We start from the raw sequence: 25942 nt of genomic DNA, 5'->3' as shown, positions 1-25942 counted from the left end.
GTGCTATTCTGCACTGTTTTGCACATACTTTCCTTAGTACAGGAAGAGGGAAATGTGCTCAGATGCCCAAATGAACATCTTACGCAGCCTGGTATCCATCCTGAGGCGGTGATGGACTCAGGCTGGAGGGGATTGAGCTGAGCATGCAGAGTGGCCTGAAGGTCCTTGGAGATCACCCAGCCCAGGGGGTGACTGGAGAGCAAGAGGTCCCATGGGTGCACCAGGCCCCAAAGCTGGCTCCGGCCTCTGATGGGAACTGGAGGGGGATGGCAGCTCTTCAAGGGCACAGATACTGGTGAGCAAAAAAGGTGATATTCGCCAGCTCTGGTATGCAGGCTGGCTGCGCAGGGTGAGAAACCGCGTGGGCTTAGTCAGAGGTGTTGCTTAATCAATAAACATCAAAACCCTCTGAATCAGGTTTCAAATCTCCTGTTTAAGAGGGAAGGGTTGCATCAGAGCAGCAACAGGGACAAGGCACAGAGCAGCCCCACTGCCTGCCCGCTGTGCCAGCCCTGCCACGGCCCCCACTGAAGGGGCTGAAGCCACCACGGGGGACACCAGCCACCGTGCTCCAGCAGCTGCTGAGTCTGGCAGGTTCGAGGTATCTCGATGTCTGCGAGGGGCAGATCCTGCCACCCCCGCCCCAGGGCTTTGGGAGAGGCTGCTGGCAGGGAGCTTTCCAGCTTCACAGACATCTCCTGGGCCACCGAGGTGGCAGTGGTGGTGGGACCGCCGGGGGGGTCACAGGCAGCTGGGTCCCCTGGTGCTGTGCACTCTCACAGTGGACTGCTCGTTTACTTTATGCTGATTTATTTGGGCTGCGGCACTTCTCGCTTTGTGTATTGGGGAGGAGGAAGGCTCCTTTCTCAGCTTGCTACAGAGCTAAGTTGTCAAAGACCCACCTGTTCTTGGCTTTAGGTGTGCAAGACCCTCACTCAGTACCTTTGGGGCTCTTGGAGTTGGTTTTAGGATGCTGCTGGTCCCAAATGCCACAACGCTGGGCTCAGACCAAGAGTGATGCTGAGGGATCGTCTCCGGTCCCAGCTGCAGGACCACAGGATCAGAAGACTGATGGGAGCCAGGCAGCCAGGATCTTGTCTCAACCTTGCTGTAAGGGTCCCTCAGCTGTACTGTCCCACCAGGGCCCCGGCTCTCATCTCAGGAGCAGGGAGAGATGCCGGTTTGAGAGATTTGGGAAGGGGAAAGGAGCTGGTTTCACACAGGACCCTGCCCCAACTCTGCGGAAGTGCTGGCAATGGGCCCTGGCTGTGGAGGAGCTGGTCTCAGACTGGCCCCAGGGTCCTCCCCGGCCCTCTTTCCCCACCACTATGGGCAGCTCTGCTGCTGCTCCCCCCATCAGCAGTACGGGATGGTGCCACGTCCCTGCTTTGTGCAAGCAAGCCAGGGCTGGTGCCGTGTCCCCGCTGTGCCCAGGAAAGCCTGGGATGGAGAAACATGCGTAACCGCTGCAATTTCCCGGGGGTGTCCACCAGACAACCTGTGACCTTGAATAAAAAGAGCTGCAGAAGGCGAAGACATCAGGTTTCTCTGCAAGGGAGAGGGGATGGACCGGGGCTCCTAGGAGGATGCTATCAGGCTGATGGGAGAGGCTGTGAGCGGGGTAGTGTGGAGCAGGGCATTTTACAGGGGTGGTGGTTGCTGCTTGGTGGGCTCAGGTCAGCTGAGAGAGCTGGGAGAGGTCCACAGAGCCGGCAGCGGCTGCAACCTGCTGTCAGCAAGCCCAGACAGCCCCAGGCTGGAGATGAAGGCTCTTGCCTGGCTTTGGCTCCACTGAGGGAAGGGGCAGGGCGGGGAGGACACAGACCACGTGGTTTTGAGACATGAGCAGGGAAGCACTTTCCCATAGTGCTGTGAGTCCCCAGGACTGGGGGAGCGCTCAACTGTGACCCACCAGCATCTTCAGAGGGTGGAGGGGCCTCCTTGGAGATCACACACATGCCTGCAGCCCAGGTTTGGAAGAGGTGTATTAGCCCCTGCCAGGCAGCACCGGCTCCAGACACAGCCTCAGCTGGAGGCAGAGAAAAGCCGTGCCCTGACCTCAGGTGCTCACTGTGCTTCCTCGGGGCTGGGCAGCTTCAGGTCCATCCACTGCGAGGGAGGGGAGAGCAGCTCGCTGTTCACCTGCGGGATGAGGCACCCTGAGCCTGACAGCAGCGGTCAGCCGGGAGAAGGGCCATCGCCAGGGCAGCGTGGATGGGCCCCGGCCTTGGAGGGGAGAGGTGAAGGGCCAGCCCTGCCTTTTGGGCCCACACTAGTGCCCACGGTGGGGCCTCCACAGCCAGCAGATGCGCCAGCTCTCCACTCTTTTGGAAGGCTGTGCAGCTGGACCCTGTCTAGACCTGCAGGTCCTGCGCGGGCTCAGGACACTCTTGCTTCCCTTCCTGCTCACCCTGTCCCTAGCTCTGAGCATCCGCTGCGCTCAGCATGCTGCCAGCAGGCTGCAAGCTCCAATCTGCACCCAAAACTGGCCTGGACAGTCGCGTGCTCAGCCAGAGCACCAAGGTCCTGAGAGTGCAGGGGCAGGAGGATGCTCCACTCACCTTGGAAGTCATGTACTGGTCCAGGAGCAGGCACAGCTCTGAGTTCTGCTGCTGCAGGACAGCTACTTCGGTGATCAGACTGGCCCTCTGCGCGAGGATGTTGCTGTGCAAAAAGGGTCCTGTGTTAACAGGGGACAGCAAAAGACTCTGGGGTCTTAGCACACCCTGCACAGCCACTCCCCAGGGATGTGCGGAGCGGGTGGCCACCTCATGTGGCCCTGCTGGGTGTCACCAGTGCTGTGCATGCCTCAGCACAGTCTCAGGACCAGCCCCACACACCAGCACTGCCCTCCTGCCCTGCCGTCGTGGCAGTGTCCCCAGGCAGCCATGGCACTGTGCCGAGCTGCTCCAGGCTCAGCGCCTGTCCGCCACCGTGGGAACACTGCAGAAGTCCTGCCCAGCTCCTGCCCACGTGGGCAGCTGGGTTTGGCAGCCCGCTCTCCCAGTAAGGCCTGCAGGAGCAGCCTGTGCCAGCCCCGGCGTGGCTCCCCCAGCCAAGCTGTCAGCCTGTCCTGTCCCTGGCAGTGCTGCCAGGCACTCACTGATATTTCTCCAGCGCTACCATCAGCGCGTCCCAAAGCTTCAGCTTTGACTCGGGGATAGCATGTGCCAGGGCGTTCCAGTACTCCCCATCCTTGGAGCTGTCCCATCCCCGTAGCAAATCCTTCGCTGAATCGTCCTTCCCCCTGCGGGACAGAGAGAAAAGCTTTGGGGCTCTGGGCTTGGCTCTATGTGGGTGAGGAGCAACCCTGGACCCCTCAGCTGCACTGAGCACTATCGCCATCATCACATAAATGAGCACAACCCCATAGCCGTTGTGAGTGCCGCTGGCACCTGTCTGCCTCAGGGGTCTGCTTCTTCCCCCTGGGCTGCTGGCACAGCACCCCTGCTCGTAGTCTCACCTCAGCTTGTCGAAATCCCGCACAAATGCTTTGAGGATCTTTAGGATGTCGTCAGCATGGATGTACACAGACGGAAGGGAGTCCAGCGAGCTCCGAGAGGATGTCACCTCGGTCCTCTGGGAGCTGGATCCATCGTTTGCTGTGTCCGCAGCCAGGTCTGCAGGATCCTCACTGGCGGGGCCCTCCTGGCCGTGAGGGGCAGCCTGGCTCTGGAAGGAAGGCCGGTAAGATGGGCACTCTGCCCTTCCCTGTTTCCTCCTCCCCACAGCACTGCATCTGCCCGGGAGCTCCCAGCCGCCTGCAGCCTCATTCTCTCACAAATTTAGAGCTCAGGCAAAAAAAGGATGTACAGGAGGCCCCGTTTGGCTATGGCAGAAGCAGATCACAACTCACTGGCCTCATTGCTGCCTTAGGCTGTGCCTGCGCCAGCAGTAAAATGGGCCAGATGTTCTCTGGTTTGGAGGTCAACTGGCACAGCCTGGATAAATCCCTTTGGGTATAAACTCATTCCCCAGATATTGTGGTCTCATTTAAACTCTCTACTGGGATCAGTCCCACTCCATCCACCCTGCAGCAGGGCTCTTCCCTGCCCCGATCCCCCCACCGGGCAGGCCCTGGCCTGGCTGTTCAATTCACCCCTCGCAACCAGGGCTCCTCCAGACTGTCCTGGGGACGGCACTGCCCCAAGACGACCCCTGTCCCTGCACAGGGATGGGTTGGGGCTGGGTGCCTTGGTTTGGACCCCCCTCCCCACCAGACTGGTCTGTCTAGTCACAGGGAGATACTTCAGGTCTGCTGTGCTGGGCTGTCCCCCACTGTCCTCCTTGGATGTTCAGGAGATGTTTTGCTCCCCCTTTCCTGGTCCCCCTGCTCTGCCAGGCTCTCCCCACCACTGTCCCTGTCTGTCCCACCTGGGTGACAGCCACCTCCTGGGCTTTGTACTTCAGGAAGAAATCCACCAGCTGGTACAGGTCATCCTCACTGTCAATCTCGAGGGCCTGGGGAGCAGAAGAGCCAGGTTAGAGTCCCTCAGAGATATCATGGGAGCGGGAGCGAAATGAACAGCATTTCCCAGGAGAAGGGGGTGCCCCTCTGCAGAAGGGAAGGTCATTCCGCAGTGACGGAGGGATGCTGCTTGACTGCACTTAGTGAGGGAGTTTGATTCAGCTTTAAGTCCCGGATGCTGGGAATTTTGCCAAGCTCTTCTGGGAGACCCTGAGGAGGTGACAGCCATCTCTGCACCTCTTCTGACCGCAGCAAAGGGCAATAGCTACGCAAGACCTGTGCAGGAGCAGTTAGCAAGATGTGGTTTGTGCGGGATGGCTGGGGGTATCTGTGGATGAAAGAGTACAAATCTCAGTGTCTGAGAACAGGCTGGAGACATTGTCCGAATCACCAGCAGTTTTGGCTCGGACTGAGAGGTGTCTGGCCAGTTTGCAGCACTCTCCCACAGTGCCTCTCTCCCCTCACTGCCACAAAGTCCCCCCAACAGCCCAGATGAATATCCCTTGGGCAGCTCAATCCTATGTCTCCTTGTCCTGCCCACATGGACACAGGGCAGAGGTGACTCCCTCTCCTTGTGCAACAGCCCTTTGCCTCTTTGAGGGCCATTCCTGTCTCCCCTAGACAAACCAAGTCTTGCTCCTGCAGCCTTTCCTGGCAGGTCATGCTCTCCAGCCTTTTCACCGTTCTTGCCCCCTGTTCTGGACTCTCCTGGTTGTTCCCAACCTTTCAGGGGGACAAGGACCAAAGCTGAAGGCAATTTCCCAGCAGTGGTCTGACCAGTGCAGAGCAAAGCCCCGTGATTACTGCGTGTATCTCGTATCATAATGACTGCTCTGTGGCTCTGTGTGTGACACCTGCCTTCCTACGATCCAAACCTTACAGCTCTCTGCAGCCCAGAAGAGCAGCTGCCTGCCCAGGTGGCTCCCACCCTTTGGGTCCCTGATTTTTCCTGCTTTTTTCCTTATCTGTCCCTCCCGAAACGTAGCCAACCATTTTTTGGGGTCATTTTTGGGACATTGCACTCTACGCACACAGCTTTCCCACGTGATCCCCAGCCTTGTCACAGGAAATGCTGCAGCCCTTACCGGGCCAGCTCCCAACTCACAGCAAAGATGGAGTCCAGCTTCATGAGAGTGCGCTCGTGCTTCCCCAGCGGCTGCAGCAGCCTCAGCAGCTTGCTCTCGATGAGGAAGCCCTTGGGTGAGATGCAGAAAAAAGGGAACAGAGAAATAGTGAGTGTTTCCGTTTGTGCCCAGAACCCAGCACAGTCAATAGGCAGAGAAACAGCCATGGAGCTGGAACAGGCAGGCTGTGACATCCTGTGACTGTGCCATCCTACAACTGCAGGCTGAGCAGGAAGGGCAGCACATGCTGGGTGGCATGAGGATGTTCCTCCCCAGCCAAGGGAAGACATTACCAACTTCAGTGCCTCTGGCTGAAGAAGGGCTGCAAGGGCAGAGAAGGGCCTGGCACTCGCTAGTTCATCAGCACAGCAATGGCCATAGTGACCTCCTGATCTGAAGCCCCTGAGTGTCCCTGGAGAAGGTGCACACAGCCTGGGCCATCAGATGTGGCAGTTTGCTGGCCTGTGCTTATTCTGGCCTGGGGAGCATGCAGCCCTCCAGCACCCACAGAGGCAGGCAGGCACCTCGTTCCCAGTGAAATCCGGGTGCACATATTCACCTGTAGATTCGGGCTCTCAGGCTGTGCCTGTTACTAGAATCATACATGTCCCCACATGCAGCGGAAAGGCTTGTCAACCTGTGGGAGCTCTTTGCCAACAGACTGCTTGGCACAGCAAGGCAGTGCCATGCAGAAGCCTTTATCCCAAGATCTGGGGCTCGGAAGAGATCAGCAGCATGAGCTGGAGCAGCCAGGGGACAGCGTGCCTGCTCTCGGCCTGCCCTTCCTGACCAAGGCATATGCTACACCTGTCACGCACCGACTCATCGCTCACGAGCTCCAGGATCCTCTTGACAGTCGTCTTGGAGATATTTTGCAGAGGTCTGACTCTATCCTCAGACTTTTCTGGGTTCTCTCTTCCTCCTTCTCCAGTGGCCATTTCGTCCTTTCCCTTTCCTCTCCCTTCTTCCTCCTCTTCCCCACAGCTGCTCTCTGAAACACAGAAGAAGAAGGGTGAGCAAAAGGTCTTTGTGCTCTGACTGTGCTCCCCACGCTGGCATGAGTCACATCACTGGACGAGTCATGAGGGGAATCACAGTTGTGCCCCACAACCTAGAAAGCCTCATCGAGGCCCTAGATGCGAGCTGGCTCGGGGTCAGTGCTTCTGCAACTGGAAACACTGAGCCAAGCACAGATCTCCAGGCTGGCTCAGCATGAGCCAGCTCAGAGCAGGACGCAGGCTGACCAGCATGGGAAGCTCCCTGCTGAGTGCTGACAGCAGCCCCTTAACCTATCTGTGCCTCAGCCTCCTCCAAGCAACGGAAAGGAGTGACAGAAGGGCCTGTCAGAGAGGATGGGAGGGTCTCCCAGTGCCACAGGGGCAACAAGGGCACTGAGGCTCTGTGTCCCACCTGTCAGCACCTCTGCGGCCAGCTTGGTGGCAGTCCTCTTTGCCTTGTAATGCCTGAGGGGGCCGACGTTGTTCAGGAACCAGTAACGAGGCTCTTCCCAGGGCAGCCCCAGCTGCTGGGTGTGGATGATGCGATCTGCATCAAAGGCTCTCCGTATCAGCCCTTTGGCTTCCTCCTCGTTCATGAGCCAGACCTCCGTGAACTTCTCAGCGTCGCTGACAGCAAAATGCCTGTGCAGAAGGGAGGCAGCTCATGGAAGCAGCCTCCATGCCCCAGAGCAATGAGGCGGCTTCTCTCAACACCTCGCTCAGCTGCTCTGAGGCTCGCAGCCAAGTCTCCACACAGTTGCTCTGAGGCTCGCAGCCAAGTCTCCACACACACCCCACCTCATCGTCCTCTGCAGCTCCTTACACTGCCCCACGATGCGTTCATAGTCAGCTGCCAGGCTCTGGTTCTCCTCCCTGAGCTGCTTCTCCTGTTTGGCCAGTTTTCTTCTCAGGTTATTGAGCACGTCATGAAGCCTGGAAGGGGAAAGCAAGGCTGGGAATCTCTGAAGACAGGTCTTTGCGCATACCCAGCTTGTATGAAGGCTTTGGGACTTGGGGCTGCCTATCTACTAGTGACTACCCAGCACCAAGGCCTGAGCATGGTCCCTGACCCAAATGGCACAGACTGGCCACTGCCATCCTGTTTAAATCTCCGATTATCCTCATCCAAGCTCTCCCGGTGATGGCCCTGCCTCAGGCTAACCCCTGCTCCTGCCCAGGAATGGGTTGGGACAGGGCTCTTTGGCCTGTGCTAGATGATGGGTTCGAAAACACATGGCATATGGAAGGTGAGATCAGGTAAGACAGAGCTCGTCTTCCAGAGACTGTTTTTACCGGTTGAGCTTCCTCTTCTGCTGAGATTTGATGATGGTGTTCTCCTCGTCCTGCTTTTTGAGCACCTGAAGGTTGTAATCCAGCTTCTCCTGGTTCAGCTGATAGACGGCTTTCACCTGCTGGAGCTGCTTCGCCAGGGTCTGGCATTTCGAACAACATAAAACACGCCATGCCATGAGCAAAGGCCACACTGAAGCCTGGAGCCTACTGATCCTATGTCCCCATCTTCCCTCCTCCCATGCACCCTTCTCCCAGCTACCCCACCCGCCTGGCTGGGCAGGTGGCATGCTCTGGAGCTGAGGTGTGGGATGGAGGTGCTGGTTGTCCATGAATGCATGCTGCCTGGCCACGTCCTGGGAATGGAGGGGGGACTGAAGTTGCACTCTGCTCTCCCGCAGTGGGGCACTAATTTGGGCCTCTCTCCTCAACCTATCTGCTGACTTTCACGATGCTTTTAGGAACTGCTTGGCTCTGAGACCTCTACCCTCCTATCAGTTTGAGCTGGAAGAGAAGCTGGAGGAAGGGACACCCGGGGGAGTAAACTCCAAGCGCTATGGAAACTAAGACAAAACAAATAACGTCTTTAACACTGAAGCATTTGTGACAGCACTGTCTCACTGCATAGCCTGGAGAACAGGAAAAAGGCAGTAGGTTCCCTCCTTTACGCCAACAGTTGCAATGCGGAGGTCTCTCTCAGCTCCTCAGCACCCTGTTTTCTTGACAGCAGATAGAAAGGAAGAGGCACTTCCAGCGCTGATTCCCCCAGCCTCCTGGGGCTGCTCCTTTGGGCTAGGAGACATCACATCCTACCTATAACCACTGTTCTCCGACAGCCCTAAAGGCCATTTGGAAACAAGGGCAAGGGGACACACCAGTGTGTGATCAGGGGAATTCCAGCCACAGGCCTGACAGGCAGCACGCCCGTGTGCACGAGTGAGTGGTAGTGTCCAGGCCTGGCATGGTTTAATTCACTAGTATAAGTCTCTCCCACATGCAAGAGATGGTAGTGCAGGTATCTGATACTGAAAATCTTATAATGCAGTGCTTTACTGGGGAGGCCTATAAAGCCTTTCCCTAATAGAAAGTGTTTTGGATTAAGCCGCTACATGGTTCCCAAATGAAACCATCACCTACAGGCTCGGTTGGGCAGAGAAAGCTCACAACAGCCTGCACAGGAAAGAGACTCAGCCCTTCATCCCCGGGGGCTGAGGCCGGGGAGGCCTTGGTCTCTGCCCAGTGGGATCTCTGCAGGCAGCCTCGAGCTGCAGGCTAGAGAGCAGGGAGGATGCTGGTACCTGGGTCAGCTGATTTAGAGCTACTCTGAGTAGCCCTACTTACAACAGGGTGTATAGAGACAACTTGGAAAGACATCCAGAAGCAGTCCCACCTGGGTAAAAAGTTGATTTAAGCTATCCCTAAAACCCCACACCAAAGAGCATGGCGCAGTCACTGTAGCTAACTTTCAGCAAGCCCTTGCATCTCTATGTTTTCCTTGCATGAAATCTCAACATCTCAAACCTAAATCTGAATGCCAATTTAAATGTTCTCTGCCAAAATTCAAACCCATGATTTTTTCTTGCATCTGTAGTGGACACAGAGAAGAGACCATTCTCCCCCTTTATCATAAAAAATATGTACATATTTGAAGACTTATCACCTCCCCACAGAAATCCCCTCCCTGGTGTAAACAGCCTCAGACTTCCAACCTTTTATGGGTCATTTGTCTCAGCTCCCTTTGGTCCGTTCTAGACTCTCTCCCATCCTCTACTGTGCTGTCAACCCGGACATAGGTACAAAGTAGAGAGGAATAATCACGTCCCCTGCACTCCCACAACTACAGCTGAAGATGGCAGGTGCATTTTTGCAACAGCACCACATTTCTGTTTGTGAACCTTGATCCCCAAAGCGCTGCTGTCTCCCTCCCCCAGGCTTAGAGCAACTTGTGAATGTTACACGCTCTGTATCACCCTCCAGGTTATCAATATAAGGAGGAAGAAATTGCACACTCAGGACTACTCCACTGAACTTGCCCTTCCAGTTTGACAGGGACCTGTTGACAGTTGTGCTTCATATACACTTCACTGCAAAACCTTCTACAGATTGTCTCTAGCCCGTATTTCCCATAGTTTCCTCTGAGGACATCACATGGGAAACATCTTACTGGACTTACTGAAGTCCAGATGTAACATGTCCCATTTCTGCCACGCAGGCCTTGGCAAACAATACGTGACAACTCGCAAGAAATGTGCCAGCTGCAGCAGGGCCCTCCAGTGAGCTGTGAAGTCTGAATAATATTGGGGAAACCAAGTCTGACAGCCCACGAGAAACACAGGGGCTGCAGCCCAGCTGACTAGAGAAGTCAGGGGTGCCTGGCTAGACATCAGAGGAGAAAGCTCACATCTCCTAGGCCAAAGACCCTGACAAAAAAGGATATCAGGTTGGTGTGAAATGGCTGGTCTCGAGAGTCATACTTATTGTTCCTCTTATCAATCATGATGCCAGAAGTGGCAAACCGCCAACCTTCCCAGGTGCTCCACGTCTGCTGGAGCCACAGCTCGTGTGTTACAGACCTCTGGGAGCCAAGTGCAGACGGACGATGATGTGTGGGGCCCACAGGGAGGAGAGAACAACAGCTCCTCTTGACATGGGGCTGGACTGTGCCTATTGAAGAGCTGAGGTGGCCAAATACCAGTCGCAACTCTCCTACTAGCTAGCTGCTCTCCACAGCCAGCTACAAACCGAAAAGCCCAGGGGGTCTGCTCCACTGCCCTCCCACACGGCACACACCAGCCCTCTCTGTACCTGCACTTTATTCTCCAGCTGGCTCTTCATGCTGTTATACTCCTCCACACCCTGCACCTGCAGCTGATTCAACTGCTTCTCAAACTCTTCCACCTTTTTCATACGGGCAGCCAGGTCTTCCAGCTATGGGCACAAGAAGAGTCCCATCCGTCAGCGGTAACACCTCTCCCCCATGATCACAGCTTCTCGGCCATCCTAAGCAAAGCCACGCACAGATAATTCCCAGGCAGAGCAGGCAAACCTGTCCTTCCGCCCCGCATGTTCCTGAGGAACCAGCTGCCTTTTAGCACGCAGTGTCTTTGGAGGCAGCTCAGTGCAGGAGAGCAGCACTGGTCCTGGCAGCCTTTATAAACCGCAGGGGCACTTTACCTCCTGTGCATTGTGGGCCTGAATGGCTTCCTCCCATTTCTTCTTATTGTCGTCCAGCAGCTCTTGCCGTTCTAGCTCAAACGCTTTCTGCAAAGAAAACAGCCCTTCAGCATCACAAGGTCCCACCAGCCCTGCAGCAGTTTGGGCCAGCAGCCTTCAGGAGAGGACTGGCTCCAGACCGCTGCTGCTGTCTGCTGAGCACCCACTGGCCTGACCCCTGTCCCAGGACCCCACTGGTAGAGACCTCACACCGTGAGCCCATTGAGACTGCTACTACCGGCCACCCAGAGCTGAGATGGATGCTCTTGGTGGTCGGTAATCCTTCAAGTTCACTGGAAATCATTCTTCAATGATTAGCAGAGGAACTTGATCAGACAGCCACTTGATTTCACCTAGGAAGACACTACATTAAGAGAGAGAGATGCCCTTGCTCAACGACAAAGGCAGGCCTGACCCGTGTAGTGGGATCTTCTGGCCCATGCTCTGCAGAAAGTCAGGCCAAACAACCACAACGTTCCCTCATAGCTTTTAGAGAGACGAATAACAAGCCGTCAAGCAGCAAGAGCTTTCACATGCTACTGACTTGCTCTAAACTTACACAATTGTTCACATGAAAGGCTCCAGCATCACACAGGCTGGCCCCTAGCACTTGGCACCGCTCAGTGCTCTTGCTTTGCCTGATTTCAGCGTCATTCACCAAGACATCAGACCTACTGCTCTGGACAGTGGTCAGACCAGCCAGTGCAATGAGCCTGAGGCTTTTTTGTGGCACATATGGAGAAGTGGCTGCAGGTTTTCTCACTGGACTCTTTCGCCAACAAATTAATCAGCTACCTCAATCTGTAGAAGTTCGTGACGATAGTTTTTCAGCATGTTCCTGATCTGCTCCTCCATTCTCTCCAAAAGGAGGTGGATATCATCTGACTGCTTCTTAAGGGCATGCACATATTGCTCGTCTTTGCTTTTCAGCTCCTGGGAGAGAAGAGCAGATGATGAAATTGGAGCAGTATTTTGCCAGGAATCCTCAGAGGCTAATTGAGAGGATACCACCCAGACACCGCCTTTCCCAAAATACAGCAGATGATGAGGGCAAAGGGCCAGAGAAGCAAGAACATGCTGCGGGGAAGACCATTCCCCTCTACACAGATGCTCCTCCTCTCTGCTCATTCACTGTTTTCCTGCTGTGCAGTCTGAGACCTTCTGGTTGGCCACACTACGACCAGGACACACATCTCTCCGTGGACTGACTGGCAACACACGGATCCCAGCTCATGAACCATCCCAAAAGGCTGTTCAAGGTGGCCACCCTGTCTGTTGGCAGCGGGGGTTGGCAGTGTGGATGGGGGTGGCTCTGAGCCAGGCAACTTCAGGGTAATACCAGCACTTTCAGTTACTAGTGGAGAAGAGCCATTGCCTGCCTAGGGCTTGGTACTGAGGGGCTGAAGAGCTGGACAGAGGGATGACCGCTGCTTTAGAACGGCATCCTCCAGAGCTTGAAAACGCCAGTCCCTCCTGGCTGTCCCTGCCTGGCCCCCATGCTACCTGCTGCAGTTCACCGATGAGCTTGTTCTTCTCCTCCAGGAGCAGCGTGCACTGCTGCTGCTGCTGGTTCAGCAGCTCCCACAGCTCCTGCGGGACTGTCTTCTCCTTGGCCACGGCCCATTTTGAGGTGATCGCTTCAAACTTGCAGGCATTAGTCTTGGCTTCGTTCTCCAGCCTCTCCACCCTGGGGGAGTACAAGACAAACGCAAGCTGAGGCAGGGAGGACAGCAGGCAGTACAGCTGCTCCAGCTCGATGGCCCATGCCACATCCAGCACCACAGGAGCGTTTTTCAAACCGAGTTACACAGGATTCAAAATGGCATAAAGATATCTTTGGGCCAGCAGCTTTCCTGCAACCCCAGCTACATAGTCCACCCCGACGCTCCACACGCTCAGAGCAATGATGACAGAATCAGCAGATCCAAGCCTGCTAGTTCATTAGCTGATTCATTAGTCTCCGAGACCCTGGACATTAAAGGCAGTGCTTTCCACAAAGGAAAGGAAGCCAAAGCAAACTTGCTGGAGAAATGCCTGTCTGAAGAGAAGGGCCTGCAGGATGCCAGCTCTGCCCTTGCCCAACACTCTTACAACCACTTGCCTGGGGGAGAAAAGATTAAAGAGCTCAGCCCAGGCAGTGGTCACCTCTGCAGGGACCTCCAGTCTTTTTGGTCTTTCTGCCAAGTGAGCCACCTCTGGGCAGGAGCCGTGGGACAAGCGGTGCCAGACAGCCTCCCAGCTGCGTCTACATTAGGAAATCAAACTGTCCAAAGATCATAGTCCAGTGTCAAAGCCAACTGTTACAGAACAGCCCACATTCATATTATGAAATAAGTCTCTTCCAAATAGGGGCCCATCCAAACTGCCTTGGGTATGGGCCTCGCCCCAGGCTAACCCCTGCCTGCGGATGGGATGGGGCAGGGCTCGTTTGCATGGGCCAAAGTCATGCCAAGGAACAGGCTCAGTGTGCCAGCATGGGCAGCAGAGGGGCTGTGTCCTGTCCTGGTGCTCTTCAGGGCACCAGCACAGATGTGGCCCTGCAGCATCACTTCTGTGACGTGACAGCAAAAGTGTTTAGAGCATCAAGTGAGGGCGGGAGACTGCCACATCACCCTGCTGTTGGAGCAAGATGTCCCCTAGCACGCACTCACCTTCGCAACACAGCGCCAGACCCTCTCCCGCTCCACGGCCTGGCCCCAGGGCACAGGGTGGGAGCCGCCGGTTAACGTAGTCTGCTGGATGGAGACGGGGAGCAGGAGAAAGCCCTGCTCCGTGCTGCCGAGGGGCAGAGCAAGCCGCGACCCCGGCGCTGGATCCCTGATGGGACCACACTCAGGGCTCCCGACCTCTGCTCACTCACACGTGGGCACAGCAGCAGGCTGCTCCCGCACACCCTCCTCCCTCATCACCCCCAGACCTGCTCCAGGGGCCAGTTTCTGGGCACAGCACCTGGTTCCTTAATAAGATTCCCAGTGGGAAACCACCTGAGCAAGGGACAGGCATCCTGCTACAACCGAGCTCCCACAAACTGTTCCTACAGTGCCCTCCAAAGGCGACTAGGAGGCAGGACTCTGTGTTTCCTGGCAGAGCCACGCTCACTGAGTCCTGGAGACAGGGGTGAAAAAGCCAGTCCCTTGGAGACTGCTCAGCTCCTCTGGTGAAGCAGGACAGGTTTGCACAGGAAGCCACACAAGCAGGATCACAGAATAACCAAAGCTGGAAGGGCCTCAGGAATTCTTTGGCTCTTGCTCACAGCAGGACTAACTCCAACATTGGAGCAGGTAGTGCAGGACCTTGTCCAGGCAAATTCTGGGTATCTCCAAGGAAGAAGTTCCCACAGCATCCTGGGCCCTTGTCCCAGCATCTGACTACTCTCACTGTGAATGTCTTAATATCCAATTTCTTAAATTAGGACAGCCTCAAATTCTCATTCCTCACACAGGACAGCCTGGTGTAGCTCTCCCAGCACATTCTCATGATACGGCTAATAACTACCCTTACCTCTACTACTGCAGGGCAACCTCTGGAAAGAGAAGGTCCCAAGAGGCAGTGGTCTAGCTGTGATCCTTGTGCATGATATGCTGCAATCTGCAGCCTCTCCAAGCAGTCTTGGCAAAACAGACCTCCTCATGGTTGTGGATTTCCTCTTTGCTATAAATTCACAGCCCGTCTTGAAGGAGTTACGGAAGTGGCTCCAAGGTAATCATTTAATTCATCTGGGGTGCTTCAGACCACAGAGTCACTTCAAGGACACTCAGGATCACACACACAATCATCCCGGGACTGTCAATTTTTTCTGTTCATTCTAGGTGAAACCACACGTCACCAGGTGTTAGGGCACATCCTTGACTGACTGGATCACCTGACCAAGCGGCTGTGGCATTAGACTACAGCTGGGGCGTAGTCTCCATATATTCAGCGTAACCCTAACTCCCACTGCTAACGAAGCGTCCCTGCGCAACCAGAGCTGGGATGTCCCAGGTGCAATACGGCCATTCCAGGAGGTGCTTAGGGAGCAGTACACACATCTTCCCAGCAGCACAGAGCCACTGCAGTCTCCTACCTTTGCAGCTTCAGCTCTGCCTCCTCTGCCCTCCGCTGTGTTTCCCTCGAGTCAACAGCCACCTGGACATTTGTCACCAACTGTGTGCCGTCAAAGAGCAGCTTGGCCAGCCTCTGAGAAGGAGAGAGCACACATCTCACATCTGGAGACCTGAGCTCCATAAGGAAGGATAGTGGAGCAGCTCTCTCTGTCCTGCCTGCCCAGGGTCCGGTTCTTGTCCCCACACTGGGGTGCCTGTGTGGACCCATAAGCCCTCTCTTCCCATGCTACAGCAGGATTTGATGCTTACTGGAAGGACCTCAATGCCCCCATGGATCCTCATCTGGAGAGCCCTGCAGGCCATCAGGACCAAGAGGAACGGCCTCTTGCTTAGAGCACAATCTAGTTTTTCTTCCCCTGGGTATGCGGATGGGGCTGAGTGTGGCAGGATTTGGGTTTGGAGGTGCCACCACCAGTCCTAGATCCCTCTGACTGATGGGCAGTTTGTTACAGGGAAATCACATCCCTAGGATCCTGCCCAGGAATCACCTCCCATCCAGTCCTGAGGAGTTTGCATCACTGCTTCTTACCACATAAATGCTGCTGTGTGGCACCAAGCTAAAAGGAGGGCAAGCCAAAAGGCTACAGGCCAGGGACCTGAGAGGACTTTCCTATTCCAGTGCCGCACCTGCCTGCTCTCCTCAATCTGCTTGTGGCTTCCTCTCTGCTCCTTCTCCTCCTCCTCCTCATCTGTCTTTGCCTCAGCATCTTCTCCAAGGGCCTCCCTGGGCAGGGGGAAGCAAAAGGAGAATGAGACATTTGGCACAACACCACCTTTGTAGCACTGAAAGGCCCACAGCTCTGTGCGTCGATCCCAGCACAGGCTGTTGAGTTCACTGTGGCAATGTTCAGGGCAGAGATCCGACCTCTTGGGCTTCAGGTCAGATCCTGGGTGCCAGATCCCAGATCTTATTTGCAAGGGGAGAGGAAGGGATTGCAAAAGAGCTCAGCCCCATTTTTTTCACAAAGCAAAAACGAAAGGTGGTGCTGTCAAAAGCAAGAGACAGAAGCCCCAGCTCCACCAAGCACACTTTGCTCTCTCCTTCTCTCAGGGTAGGTCACTAGCACTGGCAGGGGGAAACTTGAGGGCAGGGGTGGTCCCTGACCTGGTGCCATTTGGCAGGGGACATCCTCAACCTGCCGCTGGGGCAGGATGGGGGGTGGTCCCTGACCTTGTGCGGGTTCAGGATGCACGGCGGTCCCTGGCCTGGGGCCATTCAGCAGGGACAGGGATGTGCTGGACCTGGGGCTGCTTTGGGAAGCAGGGTGGTCCCCAAACCGAGGACACCTGGCAGGGAGCAGGGAATGTGTCTGGCCCGGGGCTGCTTCAGGATTCAGGGCAGTTCCTGACCCAGCGCCAGAAGCGAGAGAAGGTCCCAGACCCCGTGAAGGTTAGCAAGGGCACGTGCAGGTCCCCGCCCCAGTGCTGGGTTGAAGTGGGGCTGTGTCTGACCGAGTGCTGGTTTGGGTGGGGGTCCTCAGTCCAGTACTGGTTTTGGGCGGGGGGAGGGAAGGTCCTTGAGCTGGTGCCTGTTTGGGGTGGATGGTCCCTGACCCAGTGCTGCTCCTGGGTGAAGGCAGTTGAGGACTGGGTGCCAGGGTGGGGGCTCTGGGGTCTGTCCCCAACCTGGGGCCAGTCGTGGGGGGGTTGTGGGGGGCACAGTCCCAGCCCCAGCGCGGGTTTGGGGCAGGGAGGGGTCTGCCCCCGGCTCGGGCTTGGGACGGACGGGTTCGGCAGGAGATGGTCCTGCCCCAGCGCGGGTTTGCCGGGGTAAGCAGCCCCGGAGCTGGCGTCGGTTCGGGCGGGGGGGGGGGGGGGCCGCGACCCGGTGCCCGTTAAAGGGGGCAGCCCCTGGCCCCAGTATGCGGCGGGGGCAGATCCCGGCCCGCTGCCGGTTCTGCTGGAGGCCAGGACACAGCGGCGCTTGGGAAGGGGCCGGCCATGACCCGGCACCATCTGGGGCGGGGGGGAAGAAGGCGCCGGACCGAGGGCAGGAGTGGAGGGGGGGCGGCGCGGCCCCGGTTCGCCCGTTTCTCACCGGCGCTTGGCGTCGAGGCGGGCGGCGATGCGGCGACGGCGCGCGGCGATGCGCTCCTCGGGCCCGGGAGCGGTGAGGGCCGGGCCCGGGCCCCGCCGCCGCCGCCCCGGCCACGCCGCCGCCGCGCCTGCCCCGCGACTCATGCAGCCCCGCGGCTCACGGCGCCCAGGCCGCCGCGCATGCGCGCTACCGCCTCCCGCTCCGCGCAGCCGTTAACGCGGCCCCGTTGCCTGGCGACGGCGTAACCGCGCATGCGCACTACACCCTCCTCGTCCGCGCCGGCGTTCATGTGGTTCCCCGTTGCATGGCAACGCAGCCAGGGCGCATGCGCCTCTCAGCCTCGCCGTCCGCGCCGCGGCTTGTGCGGCCCCGCGTTGCACGGCAACGCCGTCAAGGCGCATGCGCACTGCCGAAACATTCCCGCTCCCCCCCGCCCCGCGCGAGCGGTCGGGCGCGGCGTTGCGCGGCAACGCAGCTGCGGCCAACGGCCGTGCGCGCGGCCGCTCTGAGGGGCCGGGGCGGGAGGGGGGCGGGTGGCGGCGGGCGCGGGGGCTGCTAGGGAAGGACGACCCTTCCGTGACACTGCCCTGGCGTCCCGTGCCCCCCCGATCCTGGCCAGTGCCCCAGCATAGGGACACCGGGGCGTGGTGTCCCCGAGCGCTGGCAGTCGTGGGCCCAGCAGGTACAAGCCGGAGTGTGCCCGAAGGGAGGGTGTAAAGAGGATGGGACCAGACTCTTTTTGGTGGTGCCCAGAGACAGGATGAGAGGCAACGGGCACAAACTGAAACACGGGAACTTCCACCTGAACATAAGGAGACACTTCTTTACTGTGAGGGTGACTGAGCACTGCAGCAGGTTGCCCAGAAAGGCTGTGGAGTCTCCATCCTTGGAGATACTCCAAAGCCCTCTGGACACAGTCCTGGGCAACCTGCTGTAGGTGAGCCTGCTTGAGCAGGGGGGTTGGCCTGGATGATCTCCAGAGGTCCCTGCCAATCCCCACTTTTCTGCGATTCTGTGATTTCAGCTCTGCTGTGCTGAGTGAACTGACTGTCCCTAAACACTAACGGGCCAAGGCCCAGGCAGTGCTGGGCTGGCAGACAGAGCATAGCCCATGGTGGGAAGGCCCAGGCTGACTTGAGGTCTAACACCAGCCTGTCCCGATCCAGTATCGGGAGGGTTTCGTTACGATCCCAAGGATGAGATTAAGACGCTAAAAGCGGTCAAATATCGTACAACCTTTTAACTTTATTTTCCACGAAGTGGGGAGAAAAGGTGGGGGAAAGGCGAAGGGGAGGCGAAGGGGAGAGGGGAACAACGGCAAGGGGAAAAGATAAAGTTGGAAAAGGAGAAAAGAAACTAGCTACCGCCACTCCGAGTCCGATGATGTTCCGCTGACTCTGTTTGAGATCCTCAGCCGTCGGCAACCCCCCGACTCTGTTCGAGATCTCCAGTCCTTGCAAACAAGCCCCCCCCATTCACACAGTCTGCAGTTTTTATAGGTTCTTGCCCCACTCTGGGAGGTGCTTTCTCACTCCCCATGCAGATTAGCTGTCATGTGCAGTCCGCCCTCCCGGAACCTTCCAGAAACGGGCTGGGGGCTTCTGGGGGTCTCGTGCTGATGCGCAGATCACAAAGGTGTACGTGCGGTTCGTGCCAGACGTGCTGTTCCCCTAGAAGCCTTCTGCCCTTTTCGCGCCTTTTTCCCTGCGCAGGCGCATGAGGTTGTTTACCTCACGGACGGCTCCCGACGGTGCCAGCGCGGCGTTGCCCAGTGCACCTCGGTGGCAGCGGCTCTGCGGCAACTGCGGCGATGTCGAGACAAAACCGCATTTAGTAGCGGTTCTCTCCACAGCCCCGGTGCTGGTTTGGGGCAGGAGCCCTGAATGTGGCAGTGGTTGGTGGGGGTGGCGGATGTCCCCTGTCTGAGGACTGGTTTATGTTGGGCGGGGGTCCCAAAGCCGGCAGTGGTAGTCAGGGGCACTCTGGGCACGCAGGTCCATCTCCCAGCAGGGCGTTGTCTCATGGTGCGTGGCGACCCGCTCCTTGGGCTCACGCTGCCCTGGCCTTGCTGTGCTGCTCAGTGAGACTGGCAGTGCAGGGCAGGAGACTGCCCTGGCGGGCAGGGAAGGCCCGCACAGCAGTCCCGCCGAGCACGGGGGGTTGGTGGGTAGCAGTGGGGGCTGATGCTGAGGGAAGCAGGAGCATCACCATTTGGGGTCCAAAGACGTCCCCTCTGGCCGGTGGCTCTGAAGGACAGAGGGGATCTCGCCAGTCAAGGATGACCCCAGGGTTGGTGTGAGACATTGCGGGCATCCCCTGTGGTCTGTGTTGCGGTGGTAATGGTGGTCAGGTCCCCAAGACACTGACGTGGGGATGACTGTCAGGCTGCAGGGCGGAGAGTGTGAGGGGATGAAGCCTTGGGGAAACTCACTGGAAGGTTTTGTCAAGAAAGATGAGCCTCCTCGCCCATAAACTCCCACAGGTACTTTTATTGCTGGTGCTGCCTACGCCTCCATGACCATGGCGTTGAAGAGGGCGTGGATTGGAGCCTGGCAGGGGCACAGCTGGTGCTGCTGCTCTGCTGCAGCGGTGCCCGCGGGTGCCGAGCTCTCTGCTGCTGGGACAGGGCCCCGCTTCCTCCAGACGCTGCTGTCCCCCCGGCTGCGCAGCCCGCGCCACCATCTCTGCAGCCACTGCACGGCTCTGCCCTGCCCCACGCCCTTGTAGTCCACGAGCGGCAGGGTCTGCAAGGCAGCTCTCCGGAGCCTGGCGAGAGCGTCCTGGGGGGGTGGCTGTGCCCACGGGGGCAGGGGCCCCGTGGGGGTTGGCGAGGGAGAAGGCCGCCTGTGCCCAGCTCTGCGCAGGTCTGTCGTGCTGGTGAAGACAGAGCGCGTGGCTGGCTGCTTTGCAGCAGGAGACCTTTCACCTCTGGGCTGCTTGGCGTCTGCTCTCTGGAGCCTGCGGTGCTGACGGTGGCCTGGGAAGACCCCGCAGGCTCCACGCGTCCTCTCCCGGCAGGTTGGCGGAGCTGCCACTGCCCAGGGCCGAGCCCTGCCAGCCCTGCGCTGCTGGGGATTGGGCAGGTCCTTGGGGGCATGGGACAAGCCTGCGCCAGCAGCATCGGGTGGCGGAGGCAGGTGCCAGGCGTCTTCCTCCACGTGGGAACGGCCGGGCGATGGGAGAAAAGGGCTGGAGTCCGAGCCAGACTGGCAGGATCGGCCTCTGGCAAATGTGCCCGTGCCCGACCTGCGAGGAGGAAGGGGGAGAGAGGAGATCGCAGGTGTAGGAGCCCCGCCGAGGCTGGGAGGCCCTCAAGTGTCCCGTGCCGGCTGAGCAGCACAGCCCTGGCTCTCCCCGCTCAGCGCACTGTGGGGCTGCCCGGCCTGGGGCTCCCCGAGGGGCAGCCGCGCCGCGAGGAAGGGCTGCGCTTACCCTGCCTGCTGCCTTGCTGCCGGCTCCTCGGTGTCTTCCTTGGGCAGGAAGGAGGCTGCTGCAAGAGGAGGCCGAGAGCGAGTGAGCGAGGGCAGCCCCTGCGTGGAGGCGCCGCCCCTGCGTGGAGGCGCCGCCAGGGCAGAGGCCGGTGGACACGGGCGGCGGGGGGATTTCTTGGCAGGGAGCTGCTGCAGGGCCTGGTGCAGCTCCGGCACGGAGGTCGCTTACCTCTGTGTTTCTTATTGCTGCTTCTCTGCCTGCTGCTGCTCGGAGAAGTCCCCTGCACGCCAAAAGCCAGCCCCGGCTTAGCAGGGAGCCTGTCCCCTCCGCCGGGATGCAGGAGCTGCTGGAGGGCAGAGGGGAGGAAAGCAGGTGGTGTTTCTTTGCGGCAGCAGTGCCCGGGGATGTCCCCACTGATCTTGTTCAATGACATGGGGACGGGAGTGTCCTCAGCAGAGTGCGGCTCCAGGGGAGGTGGCACAGAGGGTCCATGGTGGTGGCCCGGCTGGGCAGGCCCTGGCCAGGCTGTTCAAGTGCCCCCCAAACCGGGACAGATCCACACTGCCCCCGGGATGGGCCCTGTCCCGGGCTCAACCCCGTGCCTGCCTGGGAAGTGCCTGGGGCGATGCCACGCCTGGCTCCTACCTTGGGCTGGGGGATTCTCCCCCCAGGCATGAAGACCACCACCACCAGCAGCAGCAGGTTGCATGCAGAAGGGACCTTGAGCAGCCACAGCAGCAGCAGGCTCAGTCCCCCGAGCAGGCACACGGCGCTCAGCTTCTGGGCGACCATCTCGCCCCAGGGAGGGTGCCTCGAGCGTGCAGCCGGCACGGTGCTCTGCGCCCAAGTCCTGTTTGCAGAGGGCAAGCCAAAACAGGGCACACGGCTCTGAGCAGTGCTCCCCTGACAGCCACCCTCACCCTCCCAGCCCAAGGAGGGCAGCACCGCCAGACTCCTCTGCACCAACTCCCTTCCCACGCCGGTCCACCAACCTCCTCGGCCCTGACCGCTCCCTGCTCTGGGGCTCACCCTTTGCACGATCCTCCGCTCCCCACGATTGACAGCGTCAATCTGCCACAAGGAGAAGAGCCAAAGGCCGCCGAGAGCGAATCTGGAAAAAGAGGGGCGCAGGGCGCTCACTCGATGGGCTTCCCTGGGTGCCCGCTGCCGGGGCTGGTTTCACAAGCGCTGCGCTGGCAGCCCCCGTCCTCAGCAGCGAGGCCGCAGACTGGTCCCCGCAGGCTGCTGGGCTGCGCGGAGGGGACGTTTGCGTGACTGTGGCCCTTGCAGCGGGATGGGACGTGTCAAGGCAGGGGCAGGTCAAGGCCAGGCTCTAAGCCAAGCGGCAGCGCATCCGCCCGGCTGCTGGGGCGGGCGCTGCCCAAGGAGGGAGCGTGCAGCGGTTTGTGGGCTCTGGGGAGGCCGCCAGCCCCAGGGAGACGAGGGCAGGAGAGCCTGGGCAGGGAGCCCAGGAGCCAGCTCTTACCCCGCTGCCTGGCTCCTCTGTCGCAGCTCCAGGCCATGCTCTTCACCCGCTCGCTCGCTCACTAACTCGCTGGCTCGCAGGCAAAGGGCCGCCTGAGGCTGCCCCAGCCCCACCTCTAGAAAGGGCCCGGGGTTGTGATGCGATGGTGACATCGTACTGTATGTGATGTCATGGGAGGAGTCCCAGCAGGGACATTCCCGTGACCGCCTCAGCTGCGCTCTGCAGCCATTTTGTGGGCAGCAACGGCCCCCAGCAGCGGCCATCTTCTCCTGGCTGAGGAGAGGACACCGGGCACTGTGGAGCTCGAAGGTCCTGGGTGTCATGGGTGGCACCTCAGCTTCTCTTCTCCCGACAGCCAAGCACTGCAAATACCTGATTCTTTTCTCTAAATGTTGTCCTCTTTTTCTGTCACCACTGGCTGAGAGCCAAGGCCCCAGGGAGCAGCTGGCCCCAGAGAGTTCCTGGTTTGGGGTGTGGTGTGGGGCAGCGCACAGCAGGCCGTAGCTGGGGGGCCTGGGGTGGAAAGGGGCAGGGAAGGTCTCCTTGACCGTGGACATCCATCCATCCATCCATCAGGGAAGGCCACCTTGGCAGCTGCCTGGCTCCGGGTGGCCCCAGGGCTGCTTTGGCACCCACATGCCCCGAGGGCCTTGGCAACGGCATCCCCACTCCCAGCCTCCTCCTCTCTCCATTGCAGCTCCAGAGGCGACTACCATGGCAACTGCTTGGCAACAGCGCAGGCAACTGCACTGGTGTCCAAAAAGCCGTGGCAATCCCTGGGCCTGCTGAAGGCAGGAGCTTTCTTCCTCTGCTCTCCACGGCCACCATCCTTTCCTGCTTGGCCTGGTGAGCACCAGTCACTGGCGATGCAGGAGAAGGGGTTGTCCTGCATCTCCGAGGCAGCCAGCTGTGATCATGCCAGCCTCGTCCCCATCACCCCAGCTCGCTTCATCCCAGAGCCGCAGTAGCAGGTTCCCCAGCCCAGCACGACCCTGCCACCTCTGAAGGGTGCCGAAGTCATGGTGGCTCCAGCTGCACCAGGAACTGAACCTGGACTGGGTGCGGGCAGTGCACTTGGCCCCCATCCCCCCAGCATGTCCTGTCCTGTTCTCTGCTCTGTCCCCCTGTTCGGGTCTCCCTTCCCTGGCTGCCTCCTGTGTCTCTCTCCTGCCTCTGGGAGAAGCTCAGCTTGGGTTTTACACAGGTGTGGTGGTTGTGACACTGCGGGCATCCCCTGTGGTCTGTGTTGCGGTGGTGATGGTGGTCAGGTCCCCAAGACACTGACGTGGGGATGACTGTCAGGCTGCAGGGCGGAGAGTGTGAGGGGATGAAGCCTTGGGGAAACTCACTGGAAGGTTTTGTCAAGAAAGATGAGCCTCCTCGCCCATAAGCTCCCACGGGTACTTTTATTGCTGGTGCTGCCTACGCCTCCATGACCATGGCGTTGAAGAGGGCGTGGATTGGAGCCTGGCAGGGGCACAGCTGGTGCTGCTGCTCTGCTGCAGCGGTGCCCGCGGGTGCCAAGCTCTCTGCTGCTGGGACAGGGCCCCGCTTCCTCCAGACGCTGCTGTCCCCCCGGCTGCGCAGCCCGCGCCACCATCTCTGCAGCCACTGCACGGCTCTGCCCTGCCCCACGCCCTTGTAGTCCACGAGCGGCAGGGTCTGCAAGGCAGCTCTCCGGAGCCTGGCGAGAGCGTCCTGGGGGGGTGGCTGTGCCCACGGGGGCAGGGGCCCCGTGGGGGTTGGCGAGGGAGAAGGCCGCCTGTGCCCAGCTCTGCGCAGGTCTGTCGTGCTGGTGAAGACAGAGCGCGTGGCTGGCTGCTTTGCAGCAGGAGACCTTTCACCTCTGGGCTGCTTGGCGTCTGCTCTCTGGAGCCTGCGGTGCTGACGGTGGCCTGGGAAGACCCCGCAGGCTCCACGCGTCCTCTCCCGGCAGGTTGGCGGAGCTGCCACTGCCCAGGGCCGAGCCCTGCCAGCCCTGCGCTGCTGGGGATTGGGCAGGTCCTTGGGGGCATGGGACAAGCCTGCGCCAGCAGCATCGGGTGGCGGAGGCAGGTGCCAGGCGTCTTCCTCCACGGGGGAACGGCCGGGCGATGGGAGAAAAGGGCTGGAGTCCGAGCCAGACTGGCAGGATCGGCCTCTGGCAAATGTGCCCATGCTCGACCTGCGAGGAGGAAGGGGGAGAGAGGAGATCGCAGGTGTAGGAGCCCCGCCGAGGCTGGGAGGCCCTCAAGTGTCCCGTGCCGGCTGAGCAGCACAGCCCTGGCTCTCCCCGCTCAGCGCACTGTGGGGCTGCCCGGCCTGGGGCCCCCCGAGGGGCAGCCGCGCCGCAAGGAAGGGCTGCGCTTACCCTGCCTGCTGCCTTGCTGCCGGCTCCTCGGTGTCTTCCTTGGGCAGGAAGGAGGCTGCTGCAAGAGGAGGCCGAGAGCGAGTGAGCGAGGGCAGCCCCTGCGTGGAGGCGCCGGCAGGGCAGAGGCCGGTGGACACGGGCGGCGGGGGGATTTCTTGGCAGGGAGCTGCTGCAGGGCCTGGTGCAGCTCCGGCACGGAGGTCGCTTACCTCTGTGTTTCTTATTGCTGCTTCTCTGCCTGCTGCTGCTCGGAGAAGTCCCCTGCACGCCAAAAGCCAGCCCCGGCTTAGCAGGGAGCCTGTCCCCTCCGCCGGGATGCAGGAGCTGCTGGAGGGCAGAGGGGAGGAAAGCAGGGGGTGTTTCTTTGCGGCAGCAGTGCCCGGGGATGTCCCCACTGATCTTGTTCAATGACATGGGGACGGGAGTGTCCTCAGCAGAGTGCGGCTCCAGGGGAGGTGGCACAGAGGGTCCATGGTGGTGGCCAGGCTGGGCAGGCCCTGGCCAGGCTGTTCAAGTGCCCCCCAAACCGGGACAGATCCACACTGCCCCCGGGATGGGCCCTGTCCCGGGCTCAACCCCGTGCCTGCCTGGGAAGTGCCTGGGGCGATGCCACGCCTGGCTCCTACCTTGGGCTGGGGGATTCTCCCCCCAGGCATGAAGACCACCACCAGCAGCAGCAGCAGGTTGCATGCAGAAGGGACCTTGAGCAGCCACAGCAGCAGCAGGCTCAGTCCCCCGAGCAGGCACACGGCGCTCAGCTTCTGGGCGACCATCTCGCCCCAGGGAGGGTGCCTCGAGCGTGCAGCCGGCACGGTGCTCTGCGCCCAAGTCCTGTTTGCAGAGGGCAAGCCAAAACAGGGCACACGGCTCTGAGCAGTGCTCCCCTGACAGCCACCCTCACCCTCCCAGCCCAAGGAGGGCAGCACCGCCAGACTCCTCTGTACCAACAACCTTCCCACGCCGGTCCACCAACCTCCCCGGCCCTGACCCCTCTCTGCTCTGGGGCTCACCCTTTGCATGATCCTCCGCTCCCCACGATTGACAGCGTCAATCTGCCACAACAAGAAGAGCCAAAGGCCGCCGAGAGCGAATCTGGAAAAAGAGGGGCGCAGGGCGCTCACTCCATGGGCTTCCCTGGGTGCCCGCTGCCGGGGCTGGTTTCACAAGCGCTGCGCTGGCAGCCCCCGTCCTCAGCAGCGAGGCCGCAGACTGGTCCCCGCAGGCTGCTGGGCTGCGCGGAGGGGACGTTTGCGTGAGTGTGGCCCTTGCAGCGGGATGGGACGTGTCGAGGCAGGGGCAGGTCAAGGCCAGGCTCTAAGCCAAGCGGCAGCGCATCCGCCCGGCTGCTGGGGCGGGCGCTGCCCAAGGAGGGAGCGTGCAGCGGTTTGTGGGCTCTGGGGAGGCCGCCAGCCCCAGGGAGACGAGGGCAGGAGAGCCTGG

The 25942-nt window shown here is 59.6% G+C and overlaps 3 protein-coding genes across 6 annotated transcripts; all 3 read right to left on the bottom strand.

The window, feature by feature from the left end:
* Nucleotides 1-1967: 1967 nt before the first annotated feature.
* On the bottom strand, nucleotides 1968-17450 carry DRC1 (dynein regulatory complex subunit 1). The gene is made up of 17 exons (XM_064508229.1): nucleotides 17235-17450; nucleotides 15824-15920; nucleotides 15157-15269; nucleotides 12597-12780; nucleotides 11889-12026; nucleotides 11055-11141; nucleotides 10686-10808; nucleotides 7884-8023; nucleotides 7389-7523; nucleotides 7003-7232; nucleotides 6411-6583; nucleotides 5574-5663; nucleotides 4375-4461; nucleotides 3464-3672; nucleotides 3104-3247; nucleotides 2562-2664; nucleotides 1968-2142 (listed from the first exon to the last, which is right to left on the bottom strand). Exons 1-17 carry the CDS (start codon nucleotides 17375-17377, stop codon nucleotides 2068-2070), a joined length of 2271 nt encoding a protein of 756 aa, XP_064364299.1. The 5' UTR covers nucleotides 17378-17450; the 3' UTR covers nucleotides 1968-2067.
* A 1009-nt stretch (nucleotides 17451-18459) lies between these two features.
* Nucleotides 18460-21772, bottom strand: LOC135327767 (uncharacterized). Its single transcript, XM_064508228.1, has 5 exons — nucleotides 21696-21772; nucleotides 21312-21516; nucleotides 20895-21012; nucleotides 20667-20724; nucleotides 18460-20480 (listed from the first exon to the last, which is right to left on the bottom strand). The coding sequence occupies exons 2-5, from the start codon at nucleotides 21456-21458 to the stop codon at nucleotides 19739-19741; spliced, it is 1065 nt and encodes a 354-aa protein (XP_064364298.1). The 5' UTR covers nucleotides 21459-21516; nucleotides 21696-21772; the 3' UTR covers nucleotides 18460-19738.
* A 1767-nt stretch (nucleotides 21773-23539) lies between these two features.
* LOC135327766 (uncharacterized) lies at nucleotides 23540-25540 on the bottom strand. 4 transcript variants are annotated; one of them, XM_064508224.1, is made up of 5 exons: nucleotides 25513-25540; nucleotides 25129-25333; nucleotides 24712-24829; nucleotides 24503-24560; nucleotides 23540-24316 (listed from the first exon to the last, which is right to left on the bottom strand). In XM_064508224.1, the coding sequence occupies exons 2-5, from the start codon at nucleotides 25273-25275 to the stop codon at nucleotides 23575-23577; spliced, it is 1065 nt and encodes a 354-aa protein (XP_064364294.1). In that variant the 5' UTR covers nucleotides 25276-25333; nucleotides 25513-25540; the 3' UTR covers nucleotides 23540-23574. The 4 variants fall into 4 exon arrangements, with proteins under 4 accessions (XP_064364294.1, XP_064364295.1, XP_064364296.1 ...); XM_064508225.1 differs by having other exon boundaries at nucleotides 24712-24826; XM_064508226.1 differs by lacking the exon at nucleotides 25129-25333.
* Nucleotides 25541-25942: the final 402 nt, after the last annotated feature.

This window comes from Dromaius novaehollandiae, chromosome 3 (genome assembly GCF_036370855.1).
Source record: "Dromaius novaehollandiae isolate bDroNov1 chromosome 3, bDroNov1.hap1, whole genome shotgun sequence".
NCBI classification, from domain to species: domain Eukaryota; kingdom Metazoa; phylum Chordata; class Aves; order Casuariiformes; family Dromaiidae; genus Dromaius; species Dromaius novaehollandiae.
The sequence above is the reverse complement of the archived record's forward strand: the minus strand, read 5'-3'. Positions and strand labels throughout refer to the sequence as shown.

Excerpts from the sequence above, each read along its gene's own strand:
- DRC1 (XM_064508229.1), bottom strand. The coding sequence starts at position 17,377 with ATGAGTCGCGGGGCAGGCGCGGCGGCGGCGTGGCCGGGGCGGCGGCGG. Across the intron at positions 11,142-11,888 it reads ACGAACTTCTACAGATTGAG|AAAGCGTTTGAGCTAGAACG; the intron begins GTAGCTGATTAA and ends TTTTCTTTGCAG. Across the intron at positions 5,664-6,410 it reads AGCTCGTGAGCGATGAGTCG|GGCTTCCTCATCGAGAGCAA; the intron begins GTGCGTGACAGG and ends ATCTCACCCAAG.
- LOC135327767 (XM_064508228.1), bottom strand. The coding sequence starts at position 21,458 with ATGGTCGCCCAGAAGCTGAGCGCCGTGTGCCTGCTCGGGGGACTGAGC. Across the intron at positions 20,725-20,894 it reads CAGCAATAAGAAACACAGAG|CAGCCTCCTTCCTGCCCAAG; the intron begins GTAAGCGACCTC and ends CTCCTCTTGCAG. Across the intron at positions 20,481-20,666 it reads GCAGCAAGGCAGCAGGCAGG|GTCGGGCACGGGCACATTTG; the intron begins GTAAGCGCAGCC and ends TCCTCCTCGCAG.
- LOC135327766 (XM_064508224.1), bottom strand. The coding sequence starts at position 25,275 with ATGGTCGCCCAGAAGCTGAGCGCCGTGTGCCTGCTCGGGGGACTGAGC. Across the intron at positions 24,830-25,128 it reads GGAGAATCCCCCAGCCCAAG|CAGCTCCTGCATCCCGGCGG; the intron begins GTAGGAGCCAGG and ends TCTGCCCTCCAG. Across the intron at positions 24,561-24,711 it reads CAGCAATAAGAAACACAGAG|CAGCCTCCTTCCTGCCCAAG; the intron begins GTAAGCGACCTC and ends CTCCTCTTGCAG.